Source organism: Furipterus horrens, unplaced genomic scaffold, assembly GCF_987537825.1.
Source record: "Furipterus horrens unplaced genomic scaffold, mFurHor1.1.pri manual_scaffold_7, whole genome shotgun sequence".
Taxonomy (NCBI): domain Eukaryota; kingdom Metazoa; phylum Chordata; class Mammalia; order Chiroptera; family Furipteridae; genus Furipterus; species Furipterus horrens.
In genome coordinates, this window is record NW_028327177.1 from 95,845,687 (window position 1) to 95,861,035 (window position 15,349).

At 36.4% G+C, this 15,349-nt stretch overlaps 1 protein-coding gene across 1 annotated transcript in view; it reads right to left on the minus strand.

The window, feature by feature from the left end:
• CACNA2D3 (calcium voltage-gated channel auxiliary subunit alpha2delta 3) overlaps positions 1–15,349 on the minus strand; it is a 931,470-nt gene that overhangs the window by 41,446 nt on the left and 874,675 nt on the right. The window contains exon 35 of the mRNA XM_090284008.1: positions 11,455–11,566. Coding sequence (XP_090140134.1) covers positions 11,455–11,566 — 112 coding nt within the window. The remainder of the gene's footprint in view (positions 1–11,454; positions 11,567–15,349) is intronic.

A 15,349-nucleotide genomic window follows, 5' to 3' on the forward strand; every position in this document is an offset into this window, starting at 1 on the left:
AGATGAAAAGCAATGTATTGGAAAATAGTAAAACATTATATTCATTTTAGATATCCAGTTTTGTTAAGCTCGTTGACAGTCACAAATGCCCATAAAATATGGGCTGACTTGTTTTCGATTGCTGTTTGAATAACAGATTAATTTAATAATCAGTGGGATATTGAATGACGAAAATTATTGGTTAAAGCAGCCAAACCACCAACCCTAATGACATTCTTATGTAAATTCTTATTTTCTTTTAGGCTCCTGCATTCTTAATAAACCCTATATTTTTGAAAATCCTTTTTTAAACACTGCATACTATCCCTCTGTTATAATATATCTGTCTATGATATAGGCAGATAAATGTCCATTTTTGGAGTTGACAATTTGAAGGTTTCTATTTAGAGCCACTGAGTCACCCCTTAATGTATTTTCCACATAAAATCATCAAGGAATTCTGGGAAAGGGACACAGAAATGGAGTTGGAAGCAGCTAGTCTTCAAAGATCATTGGAGACTAAGAAGACTTTTACTACATGGCTAGAACCACATGACATGGTTTCCTGAGTTCTAGCAAAATGTTTAGGTACTAAAGTCATCAGATGTCTTCTAAGAGATGGAAAGACTGTTAATGGCAGTCCAAGAGCATGAAGCCTGTTCCCATGGGAAGCACAGTTCTTTCAGATTGTTGCTTTCTGGTTTGCCATTGCTTGTGGAGGAAAGTAATCGCTGCCTTGAGAACAGTTTGTAATGGACATAGCTTTGTATGTTCCATTGTGGGAGGCGAGATGTTTTTCTTTGAAAAAGATCTTAGTGAGTAATTTCTGAAATACTATAATTTTCACCAAACTCAGTTTCCAACTCACTCTTAGCCAAGTGCTGTAGAATTGTGTTATTTTTGAATGTCACTGCCCCTGACCTGAAGTTACCTACAAAGTTGGTCAAAAATTAGTAATTGTTCCAGAGAACTAGTCTTGCAAAATCTCATTCTTGCCAGGCAAAGGTTAACAAATTTCTACATGAATTATATGTAAAGGAGGCATGCAATTTTGGCTTTTTGGTTGCTATCAAACATAAAGGCCATTATACTGAAAAATCTACTGGCCATCAAGAAAGGAAATATAACAAAAATCAGTATTTTTCTCCTTAACATATTGCATTCTAAGATCATATTGACCGTCATTGAGAACCACCTGAAGTCTAGCTGAACACAAGTTCTATAACTAAGAATATACAGAAGGAGCCATATCAAGATTGGTAGGAGGGGCAGAGATGTGAAACAGGCTGGTCCCAAACCCATATGTATGTGGCAATTAAAAATCAGTGGGGATATCTCAGCTCTAGACATCCTCCTTGAGGAGCTAGGGGTTCCAGCTCCACACCAGGTTTCCCATCCCAGGGTTCCAGTGCTGTGAAGAGAAGTCCCAATAATTTATGGCAGGGATTGTGGCTGAATGAGACAAAGGGCTTCTGGAGTCCCAGGTATTCCTCTTAAAGAATCTGCAATGGATTTACTTAGACTCACTTGCTCTGAGCTCCAGTGCTGGGTCAGCCATTCAGAAGGCACCAGGGACATACATAAGGAACTGAATTGTCTGGTATCAAGGTGAGGGATGGAGGGGTAGCTTTCTCCCAGACAGAAGTGCAGGCAGGTGCCAGTGTTCCTTTGCTAAGCCCTCTACTGACCCAGTTTGCACAGGTAGGCCATCAAGCTGGCTAACACCATTTTCCCTGCCCTAGTGATTCTCTGAGACCTTGCCCCACCTAACTTGCAGACTCACCCAAGCCACTTCCAGTGGCTTTTCTATAAAACAGGTGGTCTTAGTTCATGCTACAGACTTTCCTAAAATCTCTCAAATATTCACAAAACCCAAACAAGCAGCATTTGACTTTGTGGTGCTCCGTATCTCTTGCTAAGCAGCCCCAAACCCAGCACTAGGGGGACCAGCCTCAGTTTGCAGTTTAGCCTCTCCTAGGCACCACCAAGCCCAGCACAAGTGGCAACAATCTGAAAATCACTTTATAGCTCATACAAAGTGGCCCTAGGCAGGGCACAGGCAGTGGCTGACCTTGGCCTGCACCAGAGCTTTCAAGAGTCCCCAGAACCAACATACACAGTGGCCAGCTCCAGACCACACCAGAGCACCACCAAACCAGCTGCACAAACAGCACATCCAAAGGGAAGGCTTGGTCGGCACAAGAGCCTCGCTAAAATAAATCCTGCTCCATAGGGTCAGCCTCTGCACAACAGCTTCTCCACTGTAGTCACACCTAGTCCTAACAACCAATCAGCCCAAAGTCCAGTCCTTCTCATTGACATACCAGGAGCAATCAAGACTCAACTACAGCAGGAGTGACATACAACCCACACAAGGGACACACCTAGAGTACCCAGCTCAGGTGACCAGAGAATCTGTGCTACTGAGCTTCCCATTCTATCAAAACCAGGAGATATAGCCCTCTACCTAGCACACAGAAACAAATACAGGGAGGCAGCCAAAATGAAAAGACAAAGAAACATGTTTCAAATGAAAGAACAGAAAAAAACTCCAGAAAAATAACTAAACAAAATGGAAATAAGCACTCTACCAGATACTCAGTTCAAAAAAATGGTTATAAGGATATTCAAAGAACTTAGTGAAAACTTCAGGATATATAGGAAACATAAAAATGAACATAGAAAACATTAAAGGACCAGTTAGAAATGTAGAATACAATAACTAAAATAAAGAATACACTAGATGGAATAAACAGTAAATCAGAGAAAGCAGAGGAACAGAGGATCAAATCAGTGATTTGGAAGACAAGGTAGTAGAAAGTGGCCTATCAGAACAGCAAAAAAAAAAAAAAAAAAAAAAAGATTACAAAAATAATGAGGATAGTTTAAGGGGCCTCAGAGACAACATCAAGTGACCAACATCTGCATCATAGGGGTGCCAGAAGGAGAAGAAAGAGAGCAAGAAATTGAAAACCTTTCAAAGAAATAATGATGGAAACCTTCCCTCTACCTGGTAAAGGTTATAGACATACAAACCCTGAAAGTGCAGAGAGTCCCAAACAAGTTGAACCCAAAGAGGCTCACACTAAGACACATCATAATTAAAATGCCAAAGGTTACAGACAAAGAGCACCTTAAAGTCACAAGAGAAAATTAGTGATCTATAAGAGAGCTCCCATGACTGTCAGTTGATTTCTCAACAGAAACTTTGCAGGTCAGAAGGCATGGGCAGGATAAAAAAACAAAATCTTCACATATGCTACCTACAAGAAACTCACTTCAAATCAAAAGAGACACAGAGACTAAAAGCAAAGGGATAAAAAAAAGATTATTTCAAGAAAACAAAAACAAAATAGACTTTAAAACAAAGGCAATATAACAATAGAAAAGAGGACCCAGTAATATCACTTCTGGGTATTTATCCCAAGAAACCTAAAACATTAATTTTAAAAGACATATGCACCTATATATTCATTGCAGCATTATTTACAATAACCAAGATATGGAAGCAAACTAAGTGTCCATCAATAGCTAAATGGATAAAGAATTTGTACATATATACAATGGAATATTAGTCAGTCATAAAAAAAAAACTTTGCCATCTACAACAACAAAGATGGATCTACAAGGTACTATGGTAAGTGAGGTAAGTGAAATAAGTGAGGAAGACAAAAACAAATACCTTATGTTTCACTTATCTGTGTAATCTATCAAACAAAATAAACAAAGCAGAATCAAACTCATGAATACAGAGAACAGTTTGATGTTTGCCAGATAGTAGAGGATTGGTAGATGGGCGGAAAGAGGGAAGAGATTAAGAAGTACAAACTGGTAGTTACAAAACAGTCATGGAGAAACATAGTCAATATTGTAATGGCTATGTATGGTGAAGGTGGGTACTAAATTTATTGAAGTGATCACTTTGTAAGTTATATAACTGTCTAATCATACCTTATACACCTGTAATTGAAAAAAATTTTAAAAATTTAAAAAACAAGAATTGCCTTCTGAAGTCCTAACATATCTTTAACTTTTTTCCTAAGACTCTATTTTGTTTTCCTTAGAAACCTCCTTCAAAGTCATTCATACATCAGCTCTAATCTCTTATGAATTAAATTGCCATGTCACGAGTTGACATTAGAAGCAGGTAAAACCAATTATCAATTACTTATGGTAATTGGGGTTGTACCTAGAAGGGGGCATGTGGGAGGCTTCTGGGGGACTTGAATGTTCTTTTAGTTCTTAACCTGAGTGCTAGTTTTATAGATGTATCAGCCTTGTGAAAATTCATTAAGCTGCAATCATATGGTTTGTACACTTTTCTTTATCTGCTAAATGGGTCTGTCCAGAAAATGTCCAGCCATTGTTAACAGAATGAGAATGGTTTGCATGACAACAAGGAAACCTAGCCGCCAAGGAGAGTGGACTGGAATGCACATGCAAGAACAATGATGACTTCACTGTACTACTCAGTGAGGGTGGTAGACGCTGTTGAGTGAGCATGTGTACTGTGTGGCCATCACATTCAAAATGACTAAGCAAGTAGAACAATGAATCTGCATAAAATTTTGCATGAAGCTTGGACTTTCCTCCACAGCAAACATTCAGATGATTCAGAAGGCTGCAGCTATGGCCAACTAGTGATTGGCAGCTTCATCACTACAACACACCCACTCATGCATCATGTCCCGTGCAGAGTTTTTTGATGAAATATCAAATCACCCAGCTGATTCAGCTCCCTTACAGCCAAAGTTTGGTGCTCTGCTACTTCAGGCTTTTCTCAAAAGTAAAATCACCTTTGAAAGGGAATAGATTTCAGACCATTGATGAGATTCAGGAAAATATGACAGGGCAGCTGATAGCTATTGGGAGAACTGTGTGAGGTCCCAAGGTGCCTACTTTGAAGGGGACTGAGGTATCATTGTCCTGTGTACAATGTTCCCTGTATCTTGTAATGTCTTCTTTAATAAATGTCTCTATTTGTCATAGTACACGATTGGATACCTTAGGGACAGACTTTGTATGTCAATAAAAATTTACTTAAAAAGAAAGGAAAAGCACAAGTTCCTTTTCCTCCCTCCATCAGACCCCCAAGCCTTTATTGTTTGGCTTCTGTAGTGTATGACTGACCTGCTGGGTGGTGGTCTTGAAATAAAACTTTGAAAGGGAAATCCTACAAAGCCTGCAGTATCTTTTCACTGGGGCTAGCAAGTTGCATAAGGCCTTACTCAACTTTCCAACTTCCTATGAGTCTTCAAATCAGCATGAAATTCAAGGTCTGAAACAGACTAGTCATGATGGGTGAAAACACCTTCAGCATAAACTTTTTATCTTACTCATCCATGGATTTCCCAAACCTCTAGCAGTTTCTTGCTTGGGGTCACACAGTTAGCATTTGCTTGAGTTAGGACTCACACTCTGGACGCTCTGCATAGCTCCTGTACTAAACCACTATACCTCAGTGTTTGCTTGTAGTTGCTCTCAGAAGTCCTCAGTCAGAAGGAAACTGTAACATGGCAGATCGAGCAAGTATGGAAGCTATTCTGCTCTAGACACTTAGACATGCTGAATGAAATAGTAAAACAAAATAATCATGTTTCAATACGATTACAAGAAAGAATACTAAAATCCAATTTGTACATTTATAGCTAAGTGTAAAAAGATGCTAATCTGGTGTTGTCAAGGGCTCTGACATTAGCATGTGAAATCAAACCTTATTCCTAAACTACATGTTGCCTAGGAAAAATATTTACTGTAATTATATGATGCAGACACTCCTAAATACAAAAGGTTATCTAACAACTATTCCCAGGCAGTCAATACCAATAGGATGCATGATTGAAGACCAGATATAAACCTATTGTGAAGAGAAACTCAAGTTCTATTCTATTCTCACAAAAATAATAATTAATAGTAAATATCAGTTTATAGTCAAAAATGACAAAACACATGGGCAAAAATCTATGATGAGAGCAAGCAGACACAAGAAATAAGAAGATTGGTACCCTCAAAATTTAAACTACTAAATTAATCATTAAAAGCCTTTAGAATTAGGTATAGGAAACTTAAGAATAAAACTATGTAAAAGAACACTCAGATTTTTAAAGGAAGCAAATAAATCTTCTAGAAATAAAAAGTAAGACATCCATATTAAAAACTCAATGCACTCTCTCTAAGCAGCAGACTAGACACAATCAAAAGGAAATTAATGAACTCTAATATAAGTTGAAGGAAATTATTCAGAATAAGTACATAAACAAACTGAAATAAATTTATATCTAGACATACTGTATTGTTTTTAGTGAAATTTCAGAACATTAAAGAGAGAGTAAATTAAACGTCACGGGGGTTGGGAAGCCAGCCTAGTTATAAGGGTACAAAACTAAAAGCCAGAAGACAATGGAATAATAGCTTTAAAATATTTTGATTTAGATAGTATGGAGTTAAATTATCTATGCAGAGTACCTATTAAATAAGGTGTTTCAGACAAAGAATAAGAGCATTTCTCACTCACAGATCATTCCTGAAAAAACATCCAAAGTACTCTAAAGCAAAAAAGCAGTGGTTTAAAAAAAACAGATGGTGAGTAAACAAATTGATAACCATTTTATTTACAATAGACAGGAACAACAGTAATACAATATAAAGTGGGTTTTAAAACAGAGTCGTCGGCAGCCGTCCGTCTCGAGAGACGATGGTGTAGCTTCTTAAGAGTCCATCTGCACAGCCGAGAATGGCTGTGCAGTCCGACTCGGGAGTGACACGGCATCTGTCTCCTCCCGTGTTGAATCGACATCTTGTGATGACGCTGGAGTGTCCTCTCCAGTGAAGCTGAAGCTACAGAGCCTGGGCAGGGTGATATGGAGGGTCTGCTGTTGCCCATGCAGCAGACCCCCCCTCTCTTCGCAGCTGAAGGGTCCAAGGGAAAGACGGAGTCAATACAGCTTGGCTTCAGGTGTGCCGCAGGAGTTGCCGGTGTTGACTACAACGTCAAACCGCCTTAGGGACTCCGGCTCCGGATTTTCTGTCGGGGTTTACTCCCTTAGCCTTTCCCCTGAAGAGGTATGCCGCAAGGCAGCGGAGGTTTTTTGGAGTCAGAGTTTTCCTTCTCTGATGAAAAAAACAGAGTAGAACTAAAGTATTAAAGCATATTACATGAAAGACATGCAAGGTATCTAAGTTAGAGAATTCTAAGTTCTGTCCTGGAGGAGGGAAGAATCCTGAGCAATTAAAACATGCTAAAAAAAGTTAAGGTAACTATGAAAAAAGAAGAGTGTATAATTCACTACTAGTAAGTGGGATAAAAGGAGTAGAGAATACAATAAATCCAATAGAAGGCAAAAAAAAAAAAAAAAGCAAAAAAAAAAAAAAGAATTAAGAATAGAGGGCATATAAAATGACAATAAAAATAAATCCAAACTTGCTGATAACCACAATAAATTTTAAAAGATTAAATCTACCAATAATAAACAGAAGTATTTCAAATCCAGCTATATTCTATTTATAAGATAGATCCTAATGTAAAATGACAAAAAAGAATTGCAAATGGAGGGAAGGGGGGAAAATATGCCTAGAAAGTATTACCAAAAGAAGATCTACTGTGCCTATGCTATTAGCAACAAAATAGACATTAAAGCATAAAGCAGTATCATTTAAAACAAGGTTTTACGCAGTGATAAAAGCAATGATTTATTAGAAAGCTATACCAATCCTAAAAGAGATGTCCATGATAACATAGCTTTAAAATATAGAAAGCAAAATGAATTAAATGACACAAAGGAGTTGAAAAATTGTTAAGCCCAGTAAGAGATTAATTAGCACCTAAAATAGACACCTTCTATAATACTGAATGTAAACTGTAATTGAAAAATAAAATAAATAAAAGAGCCCTGGCTGCTGTGGCTCAGTGGACTGAGCGTTGGCCTGCAAACCAATTGTTGCTGGTTTGATTCCCAGTCAGGGCACATGACCAAGTTGCACACCAGGCCCCAAGTTGGGGGCGCATGAGAGGCAGCCACACATTGATGTTTCTCTCCCTCTCTTTCTCCTTTCCCCCTCTCTCTAAAAAATAAACCAGATAAATAAATAAATAAATAACTAGAATTAAAAAAAAAAAAAAAAGAAAAATGGCACCTCTAAAAACCACCTTTGAAACACTTGAGCCAATAGATACATATTAACATATGAATCCCTGTACCCAGATTAGAGAATGAAACTTGCTTTCAAAAATACATGGACAAGTGCTAGAATACAAAGCAAATCTTCACACATTTTTAAAAACATGTGTTATACAGACCACAATATCATTTAATTAGATATCAGTAATATTTTTTAAAGCCTCAAACCCCACATATTAGGAAATCTTAAAAACTATTGAAATATTATAGAGAAAAAATTGTGAAAATTAAAAAATTGTTAGAATTAAATACTAACAGAAGACTTATATATTAAATTGATGGCGATAAACTGGAATGCAGAGAGAAATTTTGTATGTATATAATATATTATATATGAATGAAGCTGAAAAGGTAAGTGGCAAACACAAAATGTTATGAATTTTTTTTAAAAAAGAATAAACCACCAAAACACAGAAGAAAGGTAATAATAGAGATAAGAAACAAAATAAATAAGATAGAAAGTCAAAGAAAAAAATGGAAAAAAATCAAACTAACTAAATGATTGTTTGAAAAAAGAAACGAAACAAGCATATCTCTGCCAATATGGGGAGAAAGAGGAAACATGAAACACAGGAAGGTCGGCAGGAGGGAGTCCATGGGGGTTGGGGGTAGTAGAGAGAGAGGGAGAGAGAGAGAGGGAAAGAGAAGGGCAGGGAGGAGGGAAAGGGGAGTGACAGGAGAGGGAGGGAGAATGACTTAAAAGGGGGCAAAATCACCAATATGGTAACATTTTTAATCCAAAGATAATACTATTAACAAATGTATGCATTAACCTTGAAAAATGAGATGAAATAGGCAATTTTCTAAGAAATATAATCACCAAAGTCATTTCAAAAAGAAATAGAAATTCCAGAGACAGCAATCCACTAAAGAAACTAACTCAGTAGTTAAAAATTTAACCACACAGAAACAAATAAAAACCCATCAGTTATTGATAGTTTTATAAGTTTTACCAAACCTACAAGAAACAGGTAATTTAATCTTATACAAAATGTTAAGATATTAGAGAAAGAGGGGAAATTCTCCAAGTAATCTTGTGATAATAAAATGATAGTAAGAGCAAAGCCAAATGACAGTACAAGAAAAAATGGGTATAACACACTCTCCCTGCTGAACATAGATGCAAAAGTTCACCATATAATACGAGCAAATGAATCCTGAGATATGTTTTTGTTTTTGTAATCTTGACAATGAAAGTCCATCATGGGAAAGCAAGTATGTTTTCACATTACTCAACCAATCTGTTTTTCAATATATTTATGGTAAATATATTTCATGATTGAAAAAAATTTAAAAAATGTATCCATGTAACTCAACATATTAAGAATTAAAATTATTTTTGTAATGTAGAAAAAATATTTATAAAATTCAACATCCAAGTTTAAAACAATAATAACAGTAGCACCCAACACTCTTAAAGAGATTTGTTAACTTAATACTATAAATGGTTAACCACCAAAAACCTACAGCAATTTGAGAAATGGGTAATAGTTGTGGTTGCACAACATTGTGAATTACTGAATGCACTTGAATTGTACACTTAAAAATAGTTACAATAATATAAATTTTATATTATTTATAATTTACTACAACTTTAAAAACCCTATAGCAAACATCATACTTAACATGGAATTATTAGGAGCAATTACTTTAAATTAGGAATAGGCCATGGCTGCCTATTCTCAATGCTTCTGTTCAGCTATGTATCAGAAGATCAGTGCAATAAAATATAAAACAATAACAAATTATGAAGATTAGAAAGGAAATTTTCACTGTTACTGTCTATGCAGAAAGCTGAGGAGATCTATACACAAACTATTGGATCAGAAAGAACATTTAGCAATTTATTGGGTATAAGATACTCAATGTACAGAAATCAGTAATGTTCTCATATGCTAGCAATTACCAATTAGAAAATATAGTTTTAAATATATACCATTTATGATAGCAAGGAAAACTATAACCTGTCAGGGTATAAATCTAACATAAAATTATTAAATTGTATTGAAAGTCATAGAAAAAGACATGTAAAGATATAGATATACTTAGTTTATAAGGGAAAAGTTCCAATATCATTAAAGATAGCAATGATCTTCAAATTAATGTATAACATAGCAATTTTAATTAAAACCCTAGCATAAGTCATGGATATTAACAAGTTGATTCCAAAATTAATGTGAAAGAATAGAGGTAAGAATAGCCAAGATGACTTAGAAGAAGAATAATGAAAGGATATTTGTTCTAAATAACAAGTCAGATTATAAAGCCATAATAATTAAAGAGACAGGGTGCTAATATAGGTATTGATAAAACATAAAACCTGAAAACAGATCTTCATATAGAAGGGAACTCAGCCACGACACAAGTGTCATAATAAATCTATTGGAAACTGAAGACTATTCAATAAAAAGTGCTAGTTAAAAGGCCAACGATATAGAAAAGAACCAAACTAGACTCTCCCTCATGCCGCACACACACAAATTCCAGGGGGATTAAAGTCTTAAATGTGAAAGGCAGCCCTTTAAAGCATTCAAAATAAAAATACATGAGAATATGATCACATTAGGGCAGAGACCAATTTCTTAAACAAGCAACAAAATACATAAATCACAGAAAAAAGAATAAATTAGACTACATTAAAATAAAAGCAGAAGAACATTTCTGTGCCTGTAAAGACATCTATAAATGTGAAGAGACAGACCCAGGAATAGGAAGACACACATACAGATCATGTAACTGCAAAGAAGGTGTATCTAAAACATAAAAAGAACACCCAAATCAGTATGATTAGATCCAATATCCAACAGAGAACTGTCACTAGGAAAACAGGAATGAAGAGGTCAGGAACTCCAAATGACCAATGAAACTGTTAAAAAAAAAAAAGGCACTCCCACATTAATAATCAGGGAAATGCATATTAAACTACCAAGTATCACTTTCAATACATCAGATTTCAGTGAATCCTGAAGATTTGTTGTTTTCAGTAAATACACCTTGAACAGATAGCCAAAATTGCCAACTGTCCATCAGGAAAACTCCGATTAGGACTTTTTCCAACTAGCAACAAACATAACTAAAAATCGCCCATATTCCAGGATGCATTCTAATGCATTCTGAATGCTTCCCAAATTCTAAGTGATCTCTCTCACAAAGCTAAGTGATGTTTCTTCCAAGCTGATGGAAATACTTCCGCACACAAGAGGGCGGCCATGTTCCCATCTCTCCATGCAATCCTGTGCTGCTAGTCACAATGGCCCATCTGGGAAAGTTCCTACTGAGCAGAAGGGTCGAGGCTTACTTGGAGCAGTCTTCACAAGCAATGTTCCCTGAGGTTTCCTTGATGGTGCGCTCAGAGACAAATGCTGGATATTCAGTATCACAAGGCTCCAGGGTCTGTTTCAATTTCTGGGCTGTAAGGATAAGAAAACAAAGAAAAAGATAACGAATGCAGGGAACAGGCTTTATTATGACTGGCAGCCTGTAGGAACTCAGAAGACAGCTCCGCTCCTGCTGCTCTGTGATTTTTCCAGGCACAGCATAATGCATTATTTTCTAATTAGTCAAGTGGTTTCATCTGCCAAGCAACTCTATAAGCTATAATTCCTCAAGCAGTTGTGTTGGCTTGATCAGCTATCATTTATGCATTGTAAGAATTCCACTTTCTGGGACAACATCAGTCACCAGGTCTCTGACCTTGGACTTACTTGAACTTAGCAACAAACACATATGTATATCTAAATAAATGTATAAAATATAAGTTACTCCATACTATTTAGGGTGAGACAAAGTTCATGTTACAATTGCACAGTTTTATTACAGAAACAAAATTGAAATATGGACTAGTAAAATACGTAATGCCTTTGAACCAAAGCCATGACCTTAATCCTACTGTTATGAAGTTCCTTGTCCAGTAATAATACAGCACTAAGTAATGCTGTACATAAATGAGTACATAGCAGGCACTTCGTGAAGGTTTGTGGTTAATTAAATTATCTAAGCAAGTTTATGTCCATCACACATAATCTCACTGAGTCTCAATTTTATAAATTTGTAATTTGGGGTTAATATAGGTCTTCTATAAGAGGTTGGTGTGAGAAGTAAATAATATATGTTGAGTACCTAGTACAGTACCTGGAACATAATGAGTGCTAAGTAAGAGTCAGTTAATAATACTAATAGTAGTAATAGTAAATAACAAAAACAAGAACAATGCTGGCATTCTAATGAAGCCATTGTGACATTAAAATGAGGATGACAGAATTTACAATAGCTAAGATATGAAAACAACCTAAGTTGCTGGATAAGGAATATGATTCAGCCACAAAAAAAGAATGAAATCTTGCCATTTATAACAACACGATGGACCTAAAGGGTATTAGACTAAATGAAATAAGTCAAAGACAAATGCCAGATGATTTCATTTATATGTGGAATCTAAATAGCAAAATAAACAAGCAAGCAGAATAGAAACTGAGTTGTAGATAGAACATTTTGACGGGTGCCAGATGGGCAGTGGGGGCTGAGTGAAAGGGGTGAAGGGATTAAGAAGTACAAATTGGTAGTTATGGAATAGTCACAGGGATGCAAAGTACAGCATGGGGAATACAGTCAATATTGTAATAACTACATATGATGTTAGATAGGTACTAGGTTTATCAAGATGATCACTTTATAAAGTATAAGTATCTAATCACAAGATTGTACAGCCTGAAACCAATATAATATTGTGCATCAACTGTAATTGAAACACTTTTAAATATACCTATATACGTAAATGGGGATGACAGGTGCTATAGCACAGTGGTTAAGGTTGAAGGCTCTAAAGTCAGAGAACTTTGGACTACAAATCCTGGCTGCATTGCTTCCAGCTAATCCTCAGTATTATCATGTGTAAAATGGAGGTGCCAGTAGCACAAGGTATTTTCACTGGAAGTATTCTCCTTAACATTTTCCCAGGAGAATGCTTACAGTGTTCCAGCACCCAAACTCTGTATAATGTTTTTGGCTGACGTTTATGTAAAATACAAACACACACAGACACACACACACACACACACATATATATATATATAAAATACATGTTATATGTACATATGTCATTTACATTTATAATTGCAAAACTCAATAGGATTTTAAGAAAATGAAGTATGCACAAAGTCTCATTTTATTTGAAATACAATTAGTTGGATGTCAGAACCAAGGGTAGATGTTTTGCAGAATGTCCATGTGGGAGGTTTCTGGCACCAAGTGAGTCATCACAGGGATATTGAATACAAAACAACTGTTTTGTAACAATAATGAGATAATCATTGGGTGATACAGGAAGCCATGCTCTAAGCATTATACACTGTTGTAATTGTTTTTTATAATATAGGCTTTTCACTGAGCTTTAGTTATTTTGAGGAAATTGATGTTTGTGATTGAAGTGTGGTGCACTGCAATTTTTCCCTATTTAAAACAAAAAGTAGACTCTTCATCACCTTTTTTAAAAATGTAGAACATGCGATTTTCAGGAACTGGTCACTGACATAAAGAGGAGATGCCCATGCTAACTTCCAGGGTTGTTCTGAGGAAAAAATAAACTAAAGGACTATAGCTCTCAACAGACTGACATACATGTATACTTTCACATACATGTGTGGACACACATACAACCTTCATGGGATGTTATCTCTATAAAGTGCTGTATCACATTCCAGGAGTTGGGCCAATTGCATAGTAGCTAAGAACAAATTCTGGGATTTGTATATTCTGCCATTGCTGTGTGACCTCAGATGAGTTTTTAGTTTCTCCACACCTTCCTGTCTTCATCTGCAAAATGGCTATGACAATACCCACCTCACATGATTATTTGAGGATTAAATGAATTAACAATGGAAAGTGTCTGGCACTCTGGTAATGCTATTTAAGTGCCCATGCTTCCTGCCACCATGACTTCTGCATGTGGTATTTCATTGCACCCTCTGGTTAGAAAAGGCTAGCAGATGGTTGCCTCCGTAACTCCTGACTCCATTGAAGGCACAGTGCTGGTAGTTGTCGTGTTCCCAAAGGTCCAGGAACCATACTCTGTCCCTCTGGGCCCTGTAGTGCTAGCTCATAGAGAGGTCTTTCCATGCTTGCTGAAAAATGAATAATTCTCCTGAATAAAATTGACAAAAGAAGTGTGAGAATCTCAGTCCCTAGTGGCGAATAGCCTGCCTTCAGATGAGTGTAGGTGGCCCACGTCCCACAGTAACAACACAGATAGGCCCTGGTGGGAATGTTATTCCCTCCCCAGTTCTTTTTCAATGCTTCTGATTTTGTCAGGAGGGCTTCTTTGTTTGACATTAGGGCATTTTAATCATCCTTATTTCATTTGCTCTTCTCTCTTTTTACCACAGGAGGCCAAATGTAAAGCTCAGAGTGACACATTTTTTATTTTCATAATTCTCATTTTTACAGTTCCTTTCTCTGTATGGCAAGTGATACTGACCTTCAATTTTAATAATTACATTACTTAAATGTCAAAAAAAATGAGTCCAATATAATGAAATAAACAATAGCACAGATTATAAGTGGATACGGCATAAGCATGCAGATGGCATCTAATCACCTACTGATGGTAACAGCTAATTTTATTAAGAACTTGCTACACACCAGATGATGTTTTGCATTACATGGATTAATATATTTAACAGTGAAACAAGACATATAAAAAAAAGAAAACTATGAGGTAGAAATAATTGTTATCTCTGCTTTGCAGATTAGTGAATGAAGGAGAAGACTGAAAAATTGCCCAAATTTATTCAGTGGAGTATGTAGTAGAGCGAGACTTTGAACTTGGGCTGTCTGGTTCTGCACGTATATATTTAACCGCTCTCTGAAGTTTGGCCGATGAAAGAAAGGAAGAAAGGTCTTTGGGGCAGGCTGAGATAGGCAGCACACGTGATTCAAATAAGCCCAATAATTGCACCATCTCTAATTCTAATTGTCTGGGCCCAGTTACAGTGGAATGAGTCCAACATGGCAAGACATATTTGCCTCTGATTCTTCCTGGAGATGAAATATTTGTTGCTTTGACAATTGTAGGCCACCCAAACTGATGGGGTGATAAACCGCTGAGTCTTTTTGCAGCATGACTATAGATTGGTGGGAGATTGCTTGATGTGCTTTTGGGAAACACATGAATTATCATATAAAACCATGGGCACATT